Raw genomic sequence first — 20,040 nt, forward strand, 5'->3', positions numbered from 1 at the left:
AACTCCCATCTCTTTGCTTACACCAAACCAGAGTATAGCTTTGGCTTTAACCAAACCAGAGTATAGCTGTTTTCCTAACCTTGCTTCCTCATATTTATATCTTTTGTGGCATCTTCCTGCACCTGCTATAACCTTGTCCCTAATTTCTACCCATTGATATCTGATCTATCCTTTATGGATTAGTTACAGTTCAAATGCAACCTTTCCCGGTCTTCCCAATTGGGAGTGATCTCAATCAACAGATCCTACAGCATCTGCTTGTAACTTGCACTCAGAACAGCAGTAGTTGGGAGTCTCGTGTCACTCCTTGAAATACTGTCCCCCCTTCATTTTCAAGTGTCAATTCATCAGATTTGCCTCCTACCTCTCAAGCTGGTCTTTCAAAGATCCTTGACCAGCTCCTTGACCAGCTCAGCCTGCTGTACTATTTTGAACATGAAAATGCCTCAATGCTGGACTCTTTTTTCCTTATGCTCTTCTTTGACCACTTCAGCTATGGTTCCAGTTACCATGAAATTCCCATCTCCTCCGACCTCTCTGAGCTCCAGGGCCCACCCTACATCTTCACCTGGATGCTCAGAGGCATCTCCGCTGAGGACCCAATATCTGCGCCAAGCGTAGTCCTCTTTTTATGTTCTCTCTCTTGAGTGGATGGCACCCCGCACCAGTTCTACAAGTCAGAAACCTGAGACTCCCTCTCCTGTTCCCTCTATGGAAACTAAAGCCCAAATATTTTGCCTTTTACATGTGCATCTGGCTTGTTACTTCTCCCAGTGTCCAATGCCACTGTCTATCTCCCACCACACTCTGCCTGCACTGCTGCAGGAACTTCCTCACTGAATTTGTGCATCCACTCTTGCTGCCTGCCTTCTGGTCTGTTATCCACTCAGCAATTGGAATGGTCTGTTTGGAATGCAAATATGGTTTGAGGCTCTTTTGCCTAAAGCCCATCAACTGCTTTCCATTGTCTGTATGATCTGCTCCTGCTTCTCTGCCCAGACTTCTTTTTTTAAAAAAGATTTTATTTATTGTTTGTTTGTTTATTTGTTTGTTTATTTATTTATTTATTTATTTGAGAGAGTATGCACGTGAGTGCATAAGGGGGGCAGGCGGAGGGAGAGGAAGAGGGAAAGAATCCCAAGCAGATTCCACACTAAGCACAGAGCCCCATGCGGGGCTTGACCCCACAACCCCAAGATCAGACCTTGCTCTGGCTATAATGGTCTTTCAATTCCTTCAATGGCCCACAGCGCTTTGCATACACAGCTCCTGCTGAGAATGGGCTTTCCCTCCCTTGTTGCCTAGTCAATACCTCCTCATATTCTGTATACCTTTGTTCAGTTTTTTTTCAAGGAAACTTCCCTATAACTGTCCTCCTGTGCTCTCAGAGCATTCTGAGACTGTGCTACTCTAGATGTAGAGTTGACCTTTGAACAATGTGGGGATTTGGGGCACAGACCCCCCACACAGTTGAAAAACCATAGTTAAAAATCCATGTATAACTTTTGACTCTCCCAAAACTTAATAGCCTACTATTGACCAGAAGCATTAAAAATAAGACAGTCGGTGAACACATATTATGCATATGTGTTACATCCTGTATCCTCACAATAAAGTAGCTAATGAAAATGTTAAGAAACTCCTAAAACACATTTATAGTACTGTACCGTATTTATATATTAAAAAACCCCCATGTATAAGTGGACTCCCCGCAGCTCAAACATGTTTTTCAAGGTCAAGTGGAGTTATACATTTTTCTATTTGATTATCCCAATTGTTTCCCTGATTATCCTACTTGTTTCCCTGAATAGCCTGTGAGCTCCAGAGGGTGGGTGTGTTTCTGCCCTCTGCTGCATCCCCAGAGCCCCACATTGCAGATGTGATAACACATAATGTGTGAGGGCGAAGAACAGAAAATCTTCATCTTTGAAAATTTCAATGCTCACACAATAAATGGATGCATCACATGTGTGTATAACTAAGAATGCAGTGTAAAAAGAGAAATCATTCATATTCACCCCCAAATGCTGGAAGGCCTACTGTATGTTTGGGAATGCATTAGAGACTGGGGACAACATGGTGGGCAAGATGAACTCACTTCAGACAACAGTACAGAACACATCTCAACTGCATGCCTTCAGCACAGATTTCTGCTGTGCTATCCTCCCTCTTGGCCAGTCCACCCCTTTGTTCCTTTTTACTTTGGCAGGGCCACCCCTAGGCCCCAAACAAATTTCATCTGTCCAAAAAACCCTAACTCCCATCTCTCAATGCCCCTTTTTTATGGCATGTTAGTATCACTCTAGGGGGCTAATCTCACGATTCCTTACAATGCTCTGCTGGCCAGAGTGATCAGCCAGCCAAGTTGCCTTTCTAGAACTGAGGCCCAGCCACAGGATGCTGGGAAGACCCCTTAGGCTGAGTACCAAGAGCCTCTGGGGCATCTGATCAAGGTCATGTACAGGCTGGGGAGGGCTGAGGACTGGAGTACACCTGGAAGGGAAGAGACACCCTGCCTGGAAAGCACAGCTGGCCCGGGCCAGATCTGAGCCCTGGAAGACACTTCAGAACTCAAGGAAGTCCTCTGCCTGGCTTTCTGGATGCAACTTCACACTTGAGCCCTGGAGCAATCTGTAAGAGAGCTGTGACCAGGGTGCTGGGGTGGCTCAGTTGGTTAAGCATGTGACTTCAGCTCAGGTCATGATCTCAGTGTCCTGGGATCAAGCCCTGTATTCAGCTTCCTGCTCAGTGGGGAGTCTGCTTGTCCCTCTCCTTCTCCCCCTGCTTGTACTCAGTCTCTCTCAAACAAATAAAGTCTTAAAAAAAGAGAGAGCTGTGACCAAGGTCTGTCCACTCAATGGTGCTTCAGATGGAACAGGTTCACACTTGCATTCTGCTGCAGGGGGCAGAAAACCCCAGCTGTAGGCAAGCATTTCCCATTTCTGTATTCATCCAAGTCATCTTACCACTGGGCAGTCCTTCTCTAACTGGAGGAATCATTTGGGCAATTCTCCTGCTTATCATCCCTGGGCCTTCCCCATCTCCCTCCCTTGGATGTCCCCTTGGGTTAATGCACCAGCAGCATGAGGTTGCAGATAATGAAAAGTCACCATACAACCAGCCCTACCCATTCATCAGCTCCTTCTGCAGGTCCTCTGGCAGACGGACTGGCTCGCTCTGAATCCCCTTGTAACTGGCAGCTTCAGTCCCTGAGCAGCAACCGTCTCATCCAATTTTAAGGTGACAGGTTACTTTTGCATCTTGAGGGTGGAGAAAGGCATATCCATAGCCTGAGATGCCAGACTTTATGCGCAGACCTGGCTGTCAAGATCAGTTACAGTACCGATGACTTCAGCATGGTCCGTTTGATCATTCCCAAGGACAGGAGAGTGTATAGGGGATGGAGCATGACTACCTTGTGCAAACCCGTTTCTCTACAGCAGTTGTATTCCTCAAAAGTATTCCTGTCTTTAAGACCTACTCTAAGAGGTGCAGAGGTTAAGTGGGATTCAGTGGACCCCAGGATAGAAGTGTAGGCTTTTCACTGGGACCCCGACCCCAAAACCACTTTGGATGGTCAGTTAGCACCACTACTCTCCATTGCCAGGTTGAAATATTTATTTGAAAAATTGAAAACACAGATGCAATATATTATACAAAGAAAGGTCTTAATACCATAATAAAAGTATTGTTGGAAGGGAACAAAAGCCAGTGGCTACCTGCCCTGGGAAGGTAGGCACTCTGTGAAAGAATGAAATTCATTTATAGGAACTATTCTAATGGAAAATTGGGGGGAAAGGTTAAAAACAAGAAAAACAAACCCAACCTATCCCTGTGAACCTAAATGTGAGAGTTTGTTATAAGTTATCAGCAAGATTTATCTGAACCCCCTCGGTTTGTCCCTAGGAGTAGTAATCAGCTTCGTTTAGGGCCTTCAAACTGAGGTAGTTGAGGGTCACCTGAAAGACATGTCTGGAAATGATCTACTCTCAGAATCGGACCCAACGGCATCTAACCAATTATTTCCCGTTGCTTTGGCTCCTGGGGGTGAGAGGCTGTGCCACCACTATGGGTTGTGATCGTGCATTTGGTCTGACCCTGGGAGACAAAGGGGACGTGAGCAGCAGAGAGCTGGCTCAGTTTGCTGTGGTGGAGGCTGGCAGGCCCATGGTGGTGGTGGTGGTCGTCTATGCTACAGACAGTGTGGTCTCTGGGGGACCGAGGATGGCAGAGACAGGGCAGAGCCGGTCGAGTTGAAAGGCCAATGCCAGGATTGAAGGCTTTCACTGGCAGGAAGGATTTCCAGAGACTGGCAAAGGTGGTATAAGGTAGCAAGAACTTTACCGGTTTTAAAGACCCGGGTGAGTAGAGCCGGGAGACCCCTCCGGACCAAGGAGCTGGCCACGAAGTGAGCATTTCCCAGGTAGCAGCTCAGAATCAGCTCCTCACCAGTGAGGGGCCGAAGCAAACCAACCTGCCTGAACAAACGACATGCACTGTGACCCCCATGGTACCTGGTAAACCCTGGTGTTGACTTGGCAGCTCAAATACTTCCAAGAAAGCATGCTCTGGACAATGTTTGGTTCTTCCAGCCACTGGATTAGGGACTCAGATTGAGGAAGGATCCTAGGGTTCCTGCTGTAAGCAGCAGAATCAGCCAACAATCTACTCTTACAGTCTAATTTCAACTCCTGACTCAGATGTAAAATAACCCCACAAAGGTAGGTCTTTTCTATTTTGTTTCCTTATTATGTACACACATATCCTTATTCTAGAGATAACAGAGCAATCATAATTAAATTAGAGCACACTGATTTTCGTTCGACTCAGTGTCAAAGTCAGAGGCTGTATTTTGACCTCTTTTCAGCCCTAAGCCATTATTTTGTTGTCCTGCCTTACCTATGTACCTGGCCCATGGGACTTCAGCCACTAATGATGCTGGGAGACTACATTAAGAGGCTGTGAGGTTCATTTTTAGCCTCAGAATGTGATTCCTGTTTTAATCAGGTATTTCGCACCAAGTAGAAACACATTCATTTTTAGAAAAGCCAAGATGGGACAATTTGATTTTGGCCAGAGGATGGGCTAGCTTCTAAGGCAAGCGATGACAGACGTAATCACACTACATCTGACAGATACTTCTCGTGCCAGATGGGATTAGCCTGTGTTCCCGTTTAACTGCTTTCCTCACTGTGAAACTTTACTCATGTGAAGTCTGCAAAGGTTTTTAAAAATGACCGTGGCTTCTTTTTAGAGGGAGTGCTATTCTGAGAATCCCAGTGTGGTCCGATATACTAGATTTTTTTCCACCCCTGGTAATTTGGAGCACAACAGTTTGGCTGAGACTCTGGAAGTAAGGACTAGTCTGCTGCGGAAATGGTAACCAATTCTGAGAACATATCGACTGGCTTAATTGGCGTTAACTGGGCCAGGGTGCCATACATCACTCCTTCTGAGCCTCAGATGGAAAAACGCTGAGGCCAAAGAAGTGTTAAACATTAAGACTGCTCATCTTCTACTGCTAAGCCCTCTTTAGCCCAATGTGGAGATTGCGTGTCTGAGTCTTGGATCTGAGCTAATGGGAGACTATTTTTTGAGTACCCTACTTAGAAAATGCACAGAGAAGGAGGGGAATGGTAGGGAGAGGGGGGTTGATTCACAGTGATCAAACAGGAGCCTTGCCCCCTGTCATGTAGCAACACTTAGCAACATTCCTTTGGGACAGGTCCTGGAAGTACTTGTTGGCTTCTACCTAGGAGTTGCTACAGATAAGGAAGGAAGACACTGTTTGTCCAAGATCGGAAGGTCACTTAAATGCTGGGGTTCATCTGGAGGTGGACAAGGGGTGTCAGGCTGCCCGCCTCTAGGAAGCTGTTATCAATGAGCCCTCTGTCCTCATCCTGTCCAGGCAGCCAGGGCCCGGAACGTGTGGCTGCAAGGGCTCAGAGCCAATGGTCCCCCTCTCTCAGTCTCCTGACTCAGAGGCTCTGAGGAACCTACTTGTCTCAGCGTCTAGGCCGGTTGTTTGGGAAGCATGTTGGCCGTGTGTCTGATTCTTTAAGACTTATGACCTGGGGCAGCAATGCGGCCCTGCCATCGGCACACCTCAAATCCTGATTGCTCAAACCATCTTTCTGTAGGCCGCTGCCAAATGGAGGTTAGTGATAAATATTAAAGGTACCAAACCAAGCACACAGTTCTTTCCTGCTGGGAGCAAGTTGGCCTGATCTTCTGGGTCTGTCACTTAGGTAGAACATGGAACTATCTTCTTCAGGTTCAAGAGGATGCCAAGGCGGACATTTGGAGAGAGGAATTGGAAAGCCCTCACACACTCCCTCTCAGGGCCCTGCCTGGGTCTGAAGGGAGGTGGCATGGAAAATTCATGCCAGGGGGAAGAAGTGTGGCTACTCTCACCAGCACACTGAAGCATGTGATAAGGTTTCTCAGCCTGGTCACAAGAAGTGCCCAAGTGCTCCTGAGACCTGGGCCACATGCACCCCTCCTTTCCCGCTTTCTCTACCCCTGTCACTTGTGAAGGTGGACAGAGGCCTCCGGCCGGGCTCTCACTTTGGGAAGGAAAGGCACTCGCTCTGCTTCTGCCTTTGGAGGGAAGTGTGGCCGAGCAGTGGTGCCTGCCCCTGGGGAGTGGCCTCGGCTGACCCCTACTCGCTCAGCAGGACACTCAGCATGGAGGCTGGCTTGGAGCACCAAGGTGAAGCCTGAGCAGCACCATTGCTGTTAACTGCTGTTTTAGGGGCCCCTGGTGGCTCAGAGCTCCAGGGGTGCTCCCTTTGGGAGAGGTGGTTCTATGAGGGAACGCTGAAAGAAGAAAACCGAAAAAAACAAAACAAAAACAAAACAAAACAAAACAAAAAAACAAAACCCAACCAACCACCATAAGAAGCAGTAGGAATCCATGGAACTGCCAAGAGAGGGGAGAGCTGCCTTGGCGTGCTTGGCGAGGACGCTCGTGCTGCTCTGACGGCAAAGATTCAGGCCCTGCGTCCTGGTGTGCAGCCTACCAGCCCTCTGATGCTCACGAGTTGGTGCAGATGGTGAAACAGAAAAGGCTGAGGGGAAAACAGAGAAGAAAAGGTATGAGATGGCCCCTCATCAGGCTCTTGGAAACAGCAAGCCCCTCAGACAAGGTCACCGAGCATCTAGGGGTCAAGCAGCAGGCGGGATTGGGAGGGAGGTCCCCCTCTTCATGGAAGGCCACTGGGATCCCCGGTACTGAGGTCCCTGGCACAGTGGGAGTGGTGTGGCTGCTACCGGGGACCCTCCAGGGTTTGGGCTATGGCTGGAAAATAACACACACACAGACGGGCCACAAGATTTACACTCGGACGTGTGGGGTGTCAGCATGGCTCTATTCTTTCTCGGTGACCACTTCATGCAGCACAGGTGGAGAGGCTTCTGTTCCTGAAAAGCAACGATGATTTTTGTTTCCTAGCACTTCATGTATGCATGCATTTGTTTCCCCAACAAAAACAGCCACTGCGTTGGGCTCTCAAATACCTCATGCTCATAACCCTCTACTTCCTGAGTTACACATCCAGGAGTGACTGGTACGCGTCTGTGGTTGGCTCCCAGAGTTGATCAAGACCATGAGAGTCAGCAGTCCTGGTTGTGATGAAGTTGGCCGCTTTGGGCACATGGGAAAGCAGAAGACTCCAGGCGAGAGAGCCTCTCTGGGCTGGTGGGCCCAACATCCCCCACTCAACTCCATTTCTAGCCCCTGACCCCTTCTATAGCATGGCCATTGCTCCCCATTGCTGGCTCTAGTTAGTCAGGGGCTTGTGGTCCCCTTGCTGGCTCTTCACTGGCTGCCATTCATTCATTCACTACTCTGCTGTCTGCGTGCCAGGCTCACTGGGAATGGTGGCGAGTGAGTGAGGAGCTCGCTGGTCAGCATTCAGATCTTGAGGGGTGACAACAAAAGCTTTCAATTCACCCCAATTTATGCCAGTTTTGGGCTTTAAGATTATCTACAATTGAAGAGAAAACACGCTCTAGGAGTGAAGAGGGGGGAAGTCAGTGACTTGAAGGGCACCTCGTTCTGTCATGTCTGAGGGGAAGGCCCTGCTCACACGCACCCTGCCCTCATGGCGTCCAAGCGGGGCCCTTAAAGAGGCATACCTTCTTCCCAGCCCTCAGCAACACCAGCGAGCTCGTAGTGCTTTTTTCGAAGCTCTCCCAGTTTCTGACGTTCCTTCTGCAGGTCATTCTCCAGCTCTAGCACCCGGACCTGCGGGAGGAGCAGAAGGTTTTTGGAGCAGCCATCTGACAATGGTCTCACTTAGACTTAATCCATCTCCTCCTCTGCTGATTTCCTCCATCCTCTCCCATTTACCCATCTATCCTAGTGGCTCCTCTGTTTCCTCCCTGGGAGCCTCTACTGGAGGGAATGCTTTATAGCCCCAATGCCTGAATGGGAGGAGGGCTTATCTCATGCTCCTCTGAAATATCTGTCTGAAAACAACTCTGACATCCTGCCTATTTGTGTGGTGTTCCAATCCAGTTCCCCTTCTGCTTCAATCCTGCTTTTCTGGAAATCCAGGCAAGAGCCAGCTCAGCTGTTTCTGGTATCTCTGAGGGGCTGGTTCAACTTAGGGTTTTTATCATATAGGCAAAAGCACAATCTTACCAAGGGAAAGGCTGGTACCTGGCTATCTCCACTGTTCATTCATTCTAGTTATTTCTGTACTAATTCAAGAAATGTTTGCTGAGGGATGCCTGGGTGGCTCAGTAGTTGAGTGTCTGCCTTCAGCTTGGGGTATGATCCCAGGGTCCTGCGATTGAGTCCCACATCAGGGACTTCCCCACAGGGATCCTGCTTCTCCCTCAGCCTATGTCTCTACCTCTCATGAATAAATAAATACAATCTTAAAAAAAAGAAATGTTTGCTGAGCACCCATCATGAACCCGGGGCTTTGTTGCAGGTGCTGGAGACACAGTAGTGCACAAGGCCCCTGCTTACCTTGCAGGGTGAACACACAAACTCATGAACAAGAACAGATCAGACCATAATGAAGATGACACAGGGTCATGTGATGAAGGCCAAGGGTGATCAGCAAAGGCTACTCAGGCAGGCAGGAACTTGGGGTATCAGAAGAACAGAAAAGAGCCCTGTGTGGTTGACGCATGAGCGAGGGAGAGGGACACGAGAGGAGGATGGAGAAACAGGCCAGGATCATTTCACCCAGGGCCCTGAGCTGGGGGCAGGAGTTTGGATATTTTAAGTGTGAAAGGGAAGTGAGTGGAAGATTTTAAGCAGAGATGTTATATGTTGTCATTTATGCTTTTCAAAATATGTAGAACCTGAACAAACTGTAAAGAGGGCAAGAGTGGAAGCAACTAGTTGCAGTTAGGTGGTTCCTTTTTTTTTTTTCTTCCAATTTTTTTATTGTAGAAAATGTAAAATGTACCGAAAGATGGAGACAATCTGGTGAATCCCATCGTGTGCCTTTCACAGAGTTCCAACAACTATCAACCTAGGGCTGGACCTGTTCCAGCAATGCTCTTTGCAATTCTCTGCTCCAACTGCCCTGCCACCCTGGCCCTGCCACAGAACTACTTGGAAACAAATACTCACATGTGTTGCAGTTAAGCTGCTTTTGCAGTAGTTTAGGAGTTAAACAACGTGGCTTAGGCTATGTTAGGGAGATGGAAAAGAGGGGGAAGGTTCAAGCTTGGAGTGTCAGAATTGACAAGACCTGCTAGGGGACTGGATGTAGAAGAGAAAATGGAAGGAGGACCCAAGGACAACTCCTAGGTCTTAGCACCCAGGTGTGTGTGTGTGTGTGTGGGGGGGGGGTCCAGTTACGGAGGTGGAAAAAACAAGGAGAGGGACAGATCTGGATGGAAAGGAAACCAAGGGCCCTGGTTTGGATCCATTTCATAGGAGATGTATTTGGTATCAAGGGGAGAGATCAAGTAGGCAGTTGGACAAGCACATAGCTCAAGGAGAAGATGGAGGCCAGGGAGAAGAATTTGGTACTTATCAGCATATAGATGGAATCTGTAGTCAAGAGGAACTGGATGAGACCAGTAAGCAAGACAATGTAGATGACAAGGACTCGAGCCTGACTTTGGGTCTTTTAGTATTTGGCCACATGATTTTTCCTAAAGATATGAGTGACCCATCTAGGGATTTTAACAGTCTCAATCTGGACTTTACCCCAAGACTGGGACCAGTAACTCCAGAACAAGGATGTCAAGATTTTTCCAGGATCCCACTGAGTCCTAGTTCTCCTCTCCATGCCACAGCTTTACTGAATAGCTAGGAGAAATGGCATTGTCCTCGATGGGTCCTCAGTGAATCGATTTTTCTTTTTTAAACCAAGGTCATGCACAAATAATTCATTTCAGAGTTTTAAAAAATTGCCAAAAAACTGGGGTACCTGGGTGGCTCAGTCAGTTAAGCATCCAACTTGTGATTTCAGCTCAGGTCATGATCTCAGGGTCTTAGGATCGAGCCCTGGCATCAGGCTCCCCACTGAGCAGGGAGTCTGCTTCTCCCTCTCCCTCTGCTCCTTCCCCTGTCATACTTTCTCTCTCTCTCTCAAATAAATAAAATTTAAAAAAATCCTGAAAAACCAAAACCAAAACCAAAAAACAAAACACCACCCAGAAACAGACTTATAAATACAGCGAACTGGTGAATGCTAGAGGGGAAATGGGTGGAGGAATGGGTGAAATAGGTGAAGGGGATTAAGAGGTATAGGCTTCTGGTTATAAGATAAGTAAGTCAGGGGGATGAAAAGTACTGCACAGGGAATATAGTCAACAATACTGTCATGACGTTGCATGGTGACAGATGGTGACTATACTTATCATGGTGAGCACCGAATAATATACAGAATTGTCAAATCACTACGTGTATACCTGAGAGTAACGTAACATTGTTTGTCAACTACACTTAAAAAAACAAACAAACCTGTCTATCGTTAAGATATTTAATGCTAGTTGATGTCGGCTAGGAGACCCATGGTGGTCATGGTGAGGGGGAAACCAGTCCCGAGACTAGTGAGCAAGAGTTAAGATTCTATTTTTAACCTATCTGTCTTCACTCCAATGTCCCTTCCAGCATCATTTACGTTCATTCCTGGGCTATTGGGTCCATCTCTGTTTGTTTCTTCCCCAAGTCTTTCCCCTACATGCTTCTCTCGATGGGGATAATATTTGGGGCCAGTATCCCCGGCAACAGAGCAGACTGAGAAGTGGGGATCCTACCTGGGAATCCATCTCTTGGCGTTTGATCTGGGTCAGTGTCATGCTGGAGAAATCCATATTATCTGGAAGAGTGGAGGGAAGGTCTTGTCAGGTGACACCCCTGGCTGACTCTCACCTGAGAGGCAGCTGATGCCAGCGCTCTGCTGAAATGCTTGGTTTGCTAGCTTCTAAAATGCGTGTGAAAGTCACTGACGGAGAGATGGGGAGGAAGTGCCAACCCCCCATACCCCCACTGCCTGCCAGAGATAACCAGGCCTGGGGAGTCATGTCTTTGAATCCAGAGAAATCACTAAAGGAAAATCTACCTTAAGGCCTGTTGCCATGGTGACACAAATAGCATACTTTTGTGGTGTCCCAGTTTATGAGAAAGTAAGTAGGCATATAGAAAAGATGACAACAGGGAATGTGGACACAGAGTTGTGGGAAACTGGGATCGTGAGGAAGAATAGCTGAATGGGATGGAAAAGAAAAGCATTGCTTCTGGGAGGCTACCTGTCTCCTCAATCTGTGATTTGCCCGAAATGGTGGAGGCCACAACCGTGGCGGTGGCCTGGTTCACCCCCCGGGAGGCCTGCTGCAGCTGGGCCAGGTTTGGGCTGTCCTTATCAGCTTTTACCTGCCAGGACCAAGCAGAGTTAGGGTCATACAGCGGCAAGAACTGAATCAAATAGTTGGTCTGATGGCTCTTGACAAACATACAGGATCCGCTGTGGTCACTAGTCGACTTCTTAAAGATTGCTGCCTATAGAGGGCACTTGGATAGCTCAGTTGGGTGAGTGTCCACTCTTGATTTTGGCTCAGGTTCTGATCTCAGGACTAAGATCGAGCCTGGTGTTGGGCTCCATGTTCAGTGAGGAGTCTGCTCTGGAGATTCTCTCCTCCCCCTCTGCCCATTCCCCACTTGTGTGCATGCTCGTGCTCTCTCATTCTCTCAAATAAACAAATAAATCTTTTTTAAAAAATTGCTGCCTACAGGGTCAACTCCCAACATATCTCTAACATCAAAAATGACTCCTGGCTTATTTGTTTGGTAGCCTCAGATTCTAGCTTTACCCTTTCTTGTGATAACTGTTCCAGTTATAGAAACAAATCTTGAGATAGTAATAAACAAGGATAATAAGAAGGCTCCCCGGGGTACTATAAAACTCACAGTTTTTGGTAACAAGCTTTGTATTACAATTAGTCAGGGCAATAGTTCAAATATGGAGATTCTTAAGAAGCAGCAGCCATTGGCTATGGAACCTTGGAGCCAAGCCAGGGAACCAGCTCACTGCATTGACATATTCCTTATTTGAGTGCTCCTTGAATGCCCTGAGAGTTCATCAGAGATCAGCATGGCTGGAACCCTCAAAGTGGAACCCATGGCCACTTTTCACAAAAGCAATGAGAGCTAAGAGTCCGTGTGGCCAGCTGGGCAGAAGAGCTCCTTGCTGACAGAAGACAGGCTCTCAGAAGAGGGTAGTACAGGACCCTGGATAAAGGGTCCTATAGGATATAGGATCTGTTCTTGGGGCAGGCTCCACAGTCCAAGTATTCTCCAACCTAGCCGGACCTTACAGTGCTCTAGGGAGTCCTGCGCAGGTCCTACCTTAGATGCAGCCACAAGCTGGGCTGTGCTAGCAGCAATTTCATGCGAACACACCATTAGTTCCTCAAATTTCCCTCTGCCTTGCACCACCAGATCAGCTGCATCCCTGGTTGTCAGGAAGAGACAAGATAAATTATGTCATGGACAGCTGCAACCCCTGACCGCCTCCAGACCGCACCCATCACCCTGGCTATTTAGAGAGCACAGCCTGCCTACCTGTGAAGCCCAAGGAGACCAGGTTCCCTTTTAAACTTTGAGTTAACTTCCCTATCAACAGTTTGTTTCTAAGGGGCAGACTTTTTTCCCCTCAGCTGTTCTCTGAGATGGATCCATGGAATTGGAGGAGTGACAGACACTTACACCATGATAGTGGCTCCCCAGCCAACGGCTTTGGAGGCTGAGATGAGTCCTTCTGTCCATCGAGAATTCTTGGCATAAAACTCTTTAGGTGATGCCGTGCCCTGAGGAAGTGAAAATAATGACTAGATTTTATTGGGTGCCAGGTGCTTTTATGTCTATTACTCTCATACCTCACACTAACCCCAGGACCTAAGCATTATCACCCCATTTTACAGATGAGAGAATGAAGATTCAGAAAAGCAAAAATCCTTTTCCCAAATTCATTCAGGGAATAGTGGAAGTAAATCCTAGGCTTTTCTGACTCCAAAACTTATATAGCATTTCTATCATATCATATTTCCAAGTTGCAGACATAAGAATATTTACATATTCACGTGCACATATGAACATGATCTGAGAGAAGTCTAACTGTTCGCTCCAATTTTGAAAGAGGAGAGTACACAGTGAATAACTGAAACAAATGATTTCTCCTCAGAATTTTAAAATGAGTTCACGCTTTGGATGTGTCTGATAGTCTCAGAATCCACAGGTGCTCCTTGCTCAGACTCTCTATTTTGGAGATAGAAAACACCCTGTCTTGGTCTGAGAAAAAGCACCACCACCAAGACAGAGATGGCTTCCTTCTTTGAAGGAATAGTTTTCAGGCTCAGGAATCCCTCCCTGGACCTTGGTCTCCTGAGTGGCGGCTGCATACAGGGTGTGTGAAGGAACATGATGATAGTATGGCCAGCAGAGGATGGAGAAAACCCAGTGAGGACATGGACCAGAGACTGGAGCAGGGTTGGCCTGTGAATAACTGCCAGCTGACTCTGCCACAGGAAGGAGACATGGCCACGCCCATGAAAGGTCAGCAGCCAGGCTGGCCCTTCTGTTTGCCCAGTTTCCAAAAGCTCTCCTTTATTCCTCCAAGGGCCCAGACTTGCAATGCACAGGGTCTCCAGAGCAGGTTCTGATGATGTCGCCTAGGTTAATGACCCTGCAGCTGGAGACTCAGGCTGACTGTCCCCCTGGGGACCTGGCAGTTGCCCCCCACTTCTTCCCCAGGGCATCTGCACTCAGCCATGAATGGTGGATGTGCCCTCAGATGGATACACGGGACAAGATGATAGCGCCTGTGGATTTCGCTGAATGTAGATGAGTGTACTGAGCAGATGTAGCCCTTCTGTGAACGGGGAGTCTGTGAATGATGTCCAGGGGCCCTCATCCATGCTTACCCGGCCACTCTCCACTATTTCTCTCTGGAGATCCTTAGAGGCCACAATCAGGACCTGAATGGCTTGCATTAGGCTCGTACAGGAACCAAGGATCCTGGGTGGGGGGGAAAAAGTCAGGGACCAAGAACAGTGAAGGAGTCTGTTCTCTTTCTCATGTCTAAACACAGGCAAACTTGGGATCAGAAGGGCGGTGGGGAATACATCTCCATACAAAGGCATGTGAGGAAGGAGACTTGGCTGGGGACAGTTATGTGATGCTTCTTGGGGTTTCTTTTCCCCTAAAATGCAACGGCAATATTAACATCAAGATAATACTGACAACTACACAGACTTAGATGTTGCCTGTGGTTAGTAATGTTCTAATCTAGTTCGTATAATCCACTGCAGGAGAGACTCAACCTAATCACCTAAGTGCCATCATGCTGCTCAGACTAACCTTTCATTCACCTCCAATTTGACTCCTGTGTCTCCAGCTCGGGATTTGCTGAGCATCTCCTGTTAAAAAGAAGCAGGTTTTCTCAGTGCATCATGGCTACTGAGGGCTCACGGGCATCCTGATGTACCCTGTGTCCAGCCTCCTGTTGTAGCTGAGAAACCCAAACCCAAAAGGGCCAATCCACAACCTGGTGAGTTGAGAAACGAATCCAGGCTTCTGATCCCTTCAGTGGGAAGCAGCCCCTGTAGACTGGCTCTACTGTCCACTGAGGGTCTGTCTCAACATGCTGGCTCTCAGGCTGATGAGTGCAGAACTGTTAGAGCTATGGCACCCCACCAACAGGGGGCAGCAGCTACCAGTGAGTACCTGATCAGCAGGTACTCATGCCAAGATGGGCAGCCAGAGTCTTCCACCAAAGGAGCCATATGTGACTTTCCCAATGCCACTCCCTCAACTCAGCTTTTCCCTGAGACCATCATGTCTGTTGATTTTACGGGTGCCTGGCACTAAGTAAGATAAATGTGCATTACATCCCTCTTACAACATCCCTCTGAGGCAAGTACTATTACTCCTGCCATCATGTAGAAATGGAAACTTGGTGAGCTTAATGGAATGGCCTATCCCAAGTCATAGGACCAGCAAGCAGTCAGTCTGGAACTGTGACAGAGGATGGCCTGACACTAAAGGAGGTGAGAGGTTTCTCATCTTCTATTCCTCAGAGACCCTGGTGAGTCTGGGTTTTGGCTGGTCTTACAGGGGGCCTCTGTAGCCTTAATGAACAATTTAGATACATCCAGGGGGGCAATGTCACTATTGACAAAGTCAAGAAGCTATAAGAAGCTATAAGAGCCTTGCCCTAAGAAACATGGCAAATAACCTCCATACCTCGATTCTGGCCGTAGCAGTTTCAATGGCAGCCGAAGTGGCAGCCATCTCCTTGTCCACCAGGTCCCCCAGCTCCTCCTGTTTGATGTCTAGGCCTCTGGGCCGGAGCTCCTGTGAACAGCATCATCACAAAGACTGCAATGACTCTTTGATCTCTTCTCTATTCTCCTGTGGCAGAGGTAGGAGAAGAGGGCCCTGCCACATAACACACTTCTGGAACCCATAGAGGGGTCTCCTGTGCAGGCCTTGTCTAGAACTTGCTACTGCGTGAACCCCAGAACCTCATGCTCCAGCCTCCTCTGACTCTCACTGAGAAACCCTTTCCTTCTAGAAAGCCATCCCTGCCTTCTAGAAAGCCCCCACAAGGCCCTTCAGTTGCAGCTGCTTAGACCTTGACCCCACAGCTGCAATATATTGTATTTGTGGCGTAGGAGGTATTTTATTTTATTTATTTTATTTTATTTTATTTATTTTATTTTTTTATGATGTATTTATTTATTTGAATATTTGAGAGAGAGCAAGAGTGGGAAGGGCATAGGGAGAGGGAGAGAGATCCTGAAGTAGACCTCATGTTGAGTGCAGAGCCTGATGCAGGGCTTGAGGTCATGACCTTGAGATCACGACCTGAGCCAAAACCAAGAGTTAGAAGCTCAACTGACTGTGTCACCCAGGTGCCCCCTGGGAGGTTTTTTAAAAAAATCTTCAAATGTGGGTGATGTCTTCCAACTAGACATCCTACTTAACTTTGCATCCACAGTGATCATATGAGGCAGTTACTGGTCCTATTCTAGGACCAGTATTCTTGGATGGGAAGCCAAGGTTCAGAGAGGTCAAATGTCTTGACCCTAGAAACTCTGCTAATGAATGGCAGAGCAGGGATTTGAACTCAAGGCTGACAGCAAAGCCTGTGAATTCTGAAAATATTATGTTATATCTACAAAGTATAAAACATATTTGATTTAAAGAATAAGAACAATGGCCCATGGATCTACCACCCGACTTCAGGGATAGCTTAAGAAACATTATCAGTACCTTTAAAATCTCCTTTGTATTCCACCCTAATGCCATCTCCTCCCTGCTCCCCACCTCAAGATAAACACAGAATTCAGGAGAATGCTTACTGTGTCTTTTTAAAAAACTCCATACAAATACATCCTTAAACAGTATAACATTATGTACATATGTTTTGACCTTTATTTACTTATTTTAAAGATTTTATTTATTTATTTTACCAAAAGAGTCTTAAGCAGACTCCACACTGAGTGCAGAGCCTGATGCAGGACTTGATTTATGACCTGAGCTGAAACCAAGAGTTGGATGCTTAACCCACTGAACCACCCAGGCGCCCATTTTGATTTTTATTTAAAAGGGAACCTAGAGCTATGGCACCCCACCAACAGCGGGTGCCTGGGGGGCTCAGTGAGTTGAGCATTTGCCTTTGACTCAGGTCATGATTCTGGGGTCCTGGGATCTCCCCGCATTGGGCTCCCTGCTCAGCAGGAGCCTGCTTCTCCCTCTCTTCCCCACTTGTGCTCTCTCTCCCTGTCTCTTTCTCTCAAATAAAGAAATAAATCTTAAAAAAGATAAAAAATAAAAATAAAAGGAGTCCTAACTGTATACACTTTTCCTATGACTTGCTTGTTTACTCAGCAGTCCATGTGTGATATTCATCCTGGAACGTGGTTCAGTGGTTGTTTTTCAAATATATCTAGTTACTTTGGAAAATATCTTAGTCCTTCGTCACACTTATAAAATACCTTTTGAAAAGTTCTTTAACATGTCAAATACATTTATGGCAAACTTATGTGCCTTGGAATTTATCTGTGAAAGTTCTTTGGGGTTTAGATTTAAAGTATATCCTTTCAGAGACCACTTGGATCTGCTTCTACTAAGGTACCTGGGCCCCTAACAACCTGACTACTTTAATTTTCTGTTTGGCTTTTTTCAGGCCACACAGATAGTAGATATAGATTCTGAACCCATGGACAGGTGGCTTGTAGTTAGAAATTCCCTAGCCAGCCGTGTTTCCTCCTTTCTTCCCCTATAACCAAGGTTGAGACAAGATCTCTCCAACAGAGTAGGCTTTCCCCCCATTCACTAGGGGTGTGACCTTTTGGAATTGTGTTTTGGGGAGGAAATCTCTGTATTCCAAACTTCTATGCTACTTGGGCCTAGGTTTTGTTTCTTAACTCTCTGCTATGTGTACGGCCAATTAAAATCCAAGCTCTAGGCCAAGAGATGAACAAACACTGGCTCCTGCACCCTTTTGGTGTCTGATTCTGAGAATTTCCTTAGTTTTCTGCCAGTGCAGATTCAATTAACATTTTCCCCCCAAATTTTATTTGGCATTTTCTATGTCCTGTCTTGGGAAGAGCTTCTAAATACCTGGTCAGTCCTATTGACAGAAAGGAAATGCACCAGGATCTTCCTCTCACACTTTGCTTTTTAAAATTAACTTCTTTTTTTTTTTTTTTGTAATTTAAAGATTTTTATTTATTTATTCATGACAGAGAGAGAGAGAGAGAGAGAGAGAGAGGCAGAGACACAGGCAGAGGGAGAAGCAGGCTCCATGTAGGGAGCCTGACGTGGACTCGATCCCGGGTCTCCAGGATCATACCCCAGGCTGAAGGCGGCGCCAAACCACTGGGCCATCCGGGCTGCCCAATTAATTTGATTCTTATTTCCTCATCTCATGGTGTCCTACATCCTATGTGTGCGTACTGAGACTTGGTTCTGCATGGCCCTGGAGAAGATGCTCTATCTCCAGCAAAAGGCAGACTGTGATAACACTGCCTAGGACCCCATCAGCAATTTAATAACACTAAAATATCACCAGGATCATGTCATTCTATTGAAAGAAAGGTTACCAATTCACCATTACCCAAAGTCTTCCTTCATTCAGACATTGACGATTCCCTACCTCATTGCCCTCTTCTCCCCAGTATGAACCTTCCTCCCCTTCTGATTTTTTAATCTGCTTTGCTCTCTATGTGCATATTCTATTAATTAAACATCTGTTGGGTGTTAACCACCTGCCAGATACCACACCAGGGACAGAGGGAACAACATGAATAAGGTATGGGCCCTGTCTTTGAGGACTCACGAGGGAAAGACACAGGCAGGCAGCTATATTGCAGTGCTAGCCACCAACATCACAAGGTGAAGGTGGTGGGTGGGAGGGATCTAGATGAATAAGGGCCAGACTATGACGGTCCTTGGCTATCACATTACATAATTTGATTTTTGTTATCAAATGAGAAATCGTAATCAGATCTGTTTTTGGAAGAGATCAGAAGAAAGAGGCCAAAGGCAGAAAAACTAATCAGAAAGTTGTTCTAAGAGTTCAGATGAGGGATGATGAAAATCTGAACTATGGCCCTGATCCCTTCCTTCCTTGGACTTAATATTATTACCCATTTTTGGAATTAAGTAAATATTGCCTTGTACTGAACTCTTCAAACAGAGCTGATTACTACTCTCATCCCACTATATAGAAATGAGTGATTTCCTTATTTTCCTTTCCCATAGAGACAATGTCTTGTCGGTCTCTGTCCAACCACATCTGGCACATTGCCCATCATGTACGACATACTCACTGCATCTTTATTAAATCAATAAATACACTGTTACCTCCACGTGAGGTGTTAACCTGTTCATTCAGATACAAATCCTGGAAAAACAAGGAAACTATGCTTACTCTTCTTTGATACTGCTTAGCCTAGTAACGAACACACAGTAGGTCCTCTATGCATGGCCAATGCATGAGCTACAACTGGAAAGTTGTTCAGGGGGTCAGATTTTTCATTGCCAGCTCTCACTTTCTTGAGCCAAGTGGAAAGCGCAGAAAGAACTGCCTTAGGCCATCTAAGAGATCACCAGCACTCATCCCCAAGAACCACTGTAACTTCTACCCCCCTGCCCCCCCCCCCACTAGTAACATAGCTCCTACCTCGGCAATAGTGGATATCTTGTTAAGGCAGCTCTTCACAGCTGTACTGTCATTCTCCTGTATTCCTTCTTCCTCCAGGAAAGCCAGATAGAGGAGGATTTCCTTGCCAAACTGCTTGCAGGCCTCGGCCAGTGCTGGAGATGCAAGGTAACCAAGACTTTTGAAGGCCCTCTGCTCCCCCTACTTTCCAGACCAGTCCCCCAGCCATGGGTACTCACAGTCGGCAGGCTCCGGCGGGGCTCGAAGGCAGGTGGTGCTCACGTGAGCCATGGTGTCACTGGTCAAGTGAGCAAGGAGGGTTACCGAGTGGAGAAGCCCACTGACATCTGCCAGGAGTTTAAAGGAGGTTGCTCAGGGCTGTTGAGGGGTGTTC

At 47.0% G+C, this 20,040-nt stretch overlaps 1 protein-coding gene across 3 annotated transcripts in view; it reads right to left on the reverse strand.

Moving 5' to 3' along the window:
- Positions 1-3,603: 3,603 nt before the first annotated feature.
- HIP1 (huntingtin interacting protein 1) overlaps positions 3,604-20,040 on the reverse strand; it is a 158,010-nt gene continuing 141,573 nt past the window's right edge. For 2 of the 3 annotated variants that reach the window (XM_041747269.1, XM_041747270.1), the window contains exons 21-32: positions 19,886-19,993; positions 19,668-19,801; positions 15,719-15,829; positions 14,834-14,892; positions 14,398-14,491; positions 13,184-13,284; positions 12,824-12,929; positions 11,728-11,851; positions 11,236-11,297; positions 8,140-8,248; positions 7,341-7,422; positions 3,604-7,070 (exon numbers count right to left, since the gene is read on the reverse strand). In XM_041747269.1, coding sequence (XP_041603203.1) covers positions 7,370-7,422; positions 8,140-8,248; positions 11,236-11,297; positions 11,728-11,851; positions 12,824-12,929; positions 13,184-13,284; positions 14,398-14,491; positions 14,834-14,892; positions 15,719-15,829; positions 19,668-19,801; positions 19,886-19,993 — 1,061 coding nt within the window. In that variant the 3' untranslated portion in view covers positions 3,604-7,070; positions 7,341-7,369. Of the gene's footprint in view, positions 7,071-7,318; positions 7,423-8,139; positions 8,249-11,235; positions 11,298-11,727; positions 11,852-12,823; positions 12,930-13,183; positions 13,285-14,397; positions 14,492-14,833; positions 14,893-15,718; positions 15,830-19,667; positions 19,802-19,885; positions 19,994-20,040 lie in introns of all 3 variants that reach the window. The other variant, XR_005986626.1, reaches the window with a different exon arrangement.

This window comes from Vulpes lagopus, chromosome 3 (assembly GCF_018345385.1).
Source record: "Vulpes lagopus strain Blue_001 chromosome 3, ASM1834538v1, whole genome shotgun sequence".
Lineage (NCBI taxonomy): Eukaryota > Metazoa > Chordata > Mammalia > Carnivora > Canidae > Vulpes > Vulpes lagopus.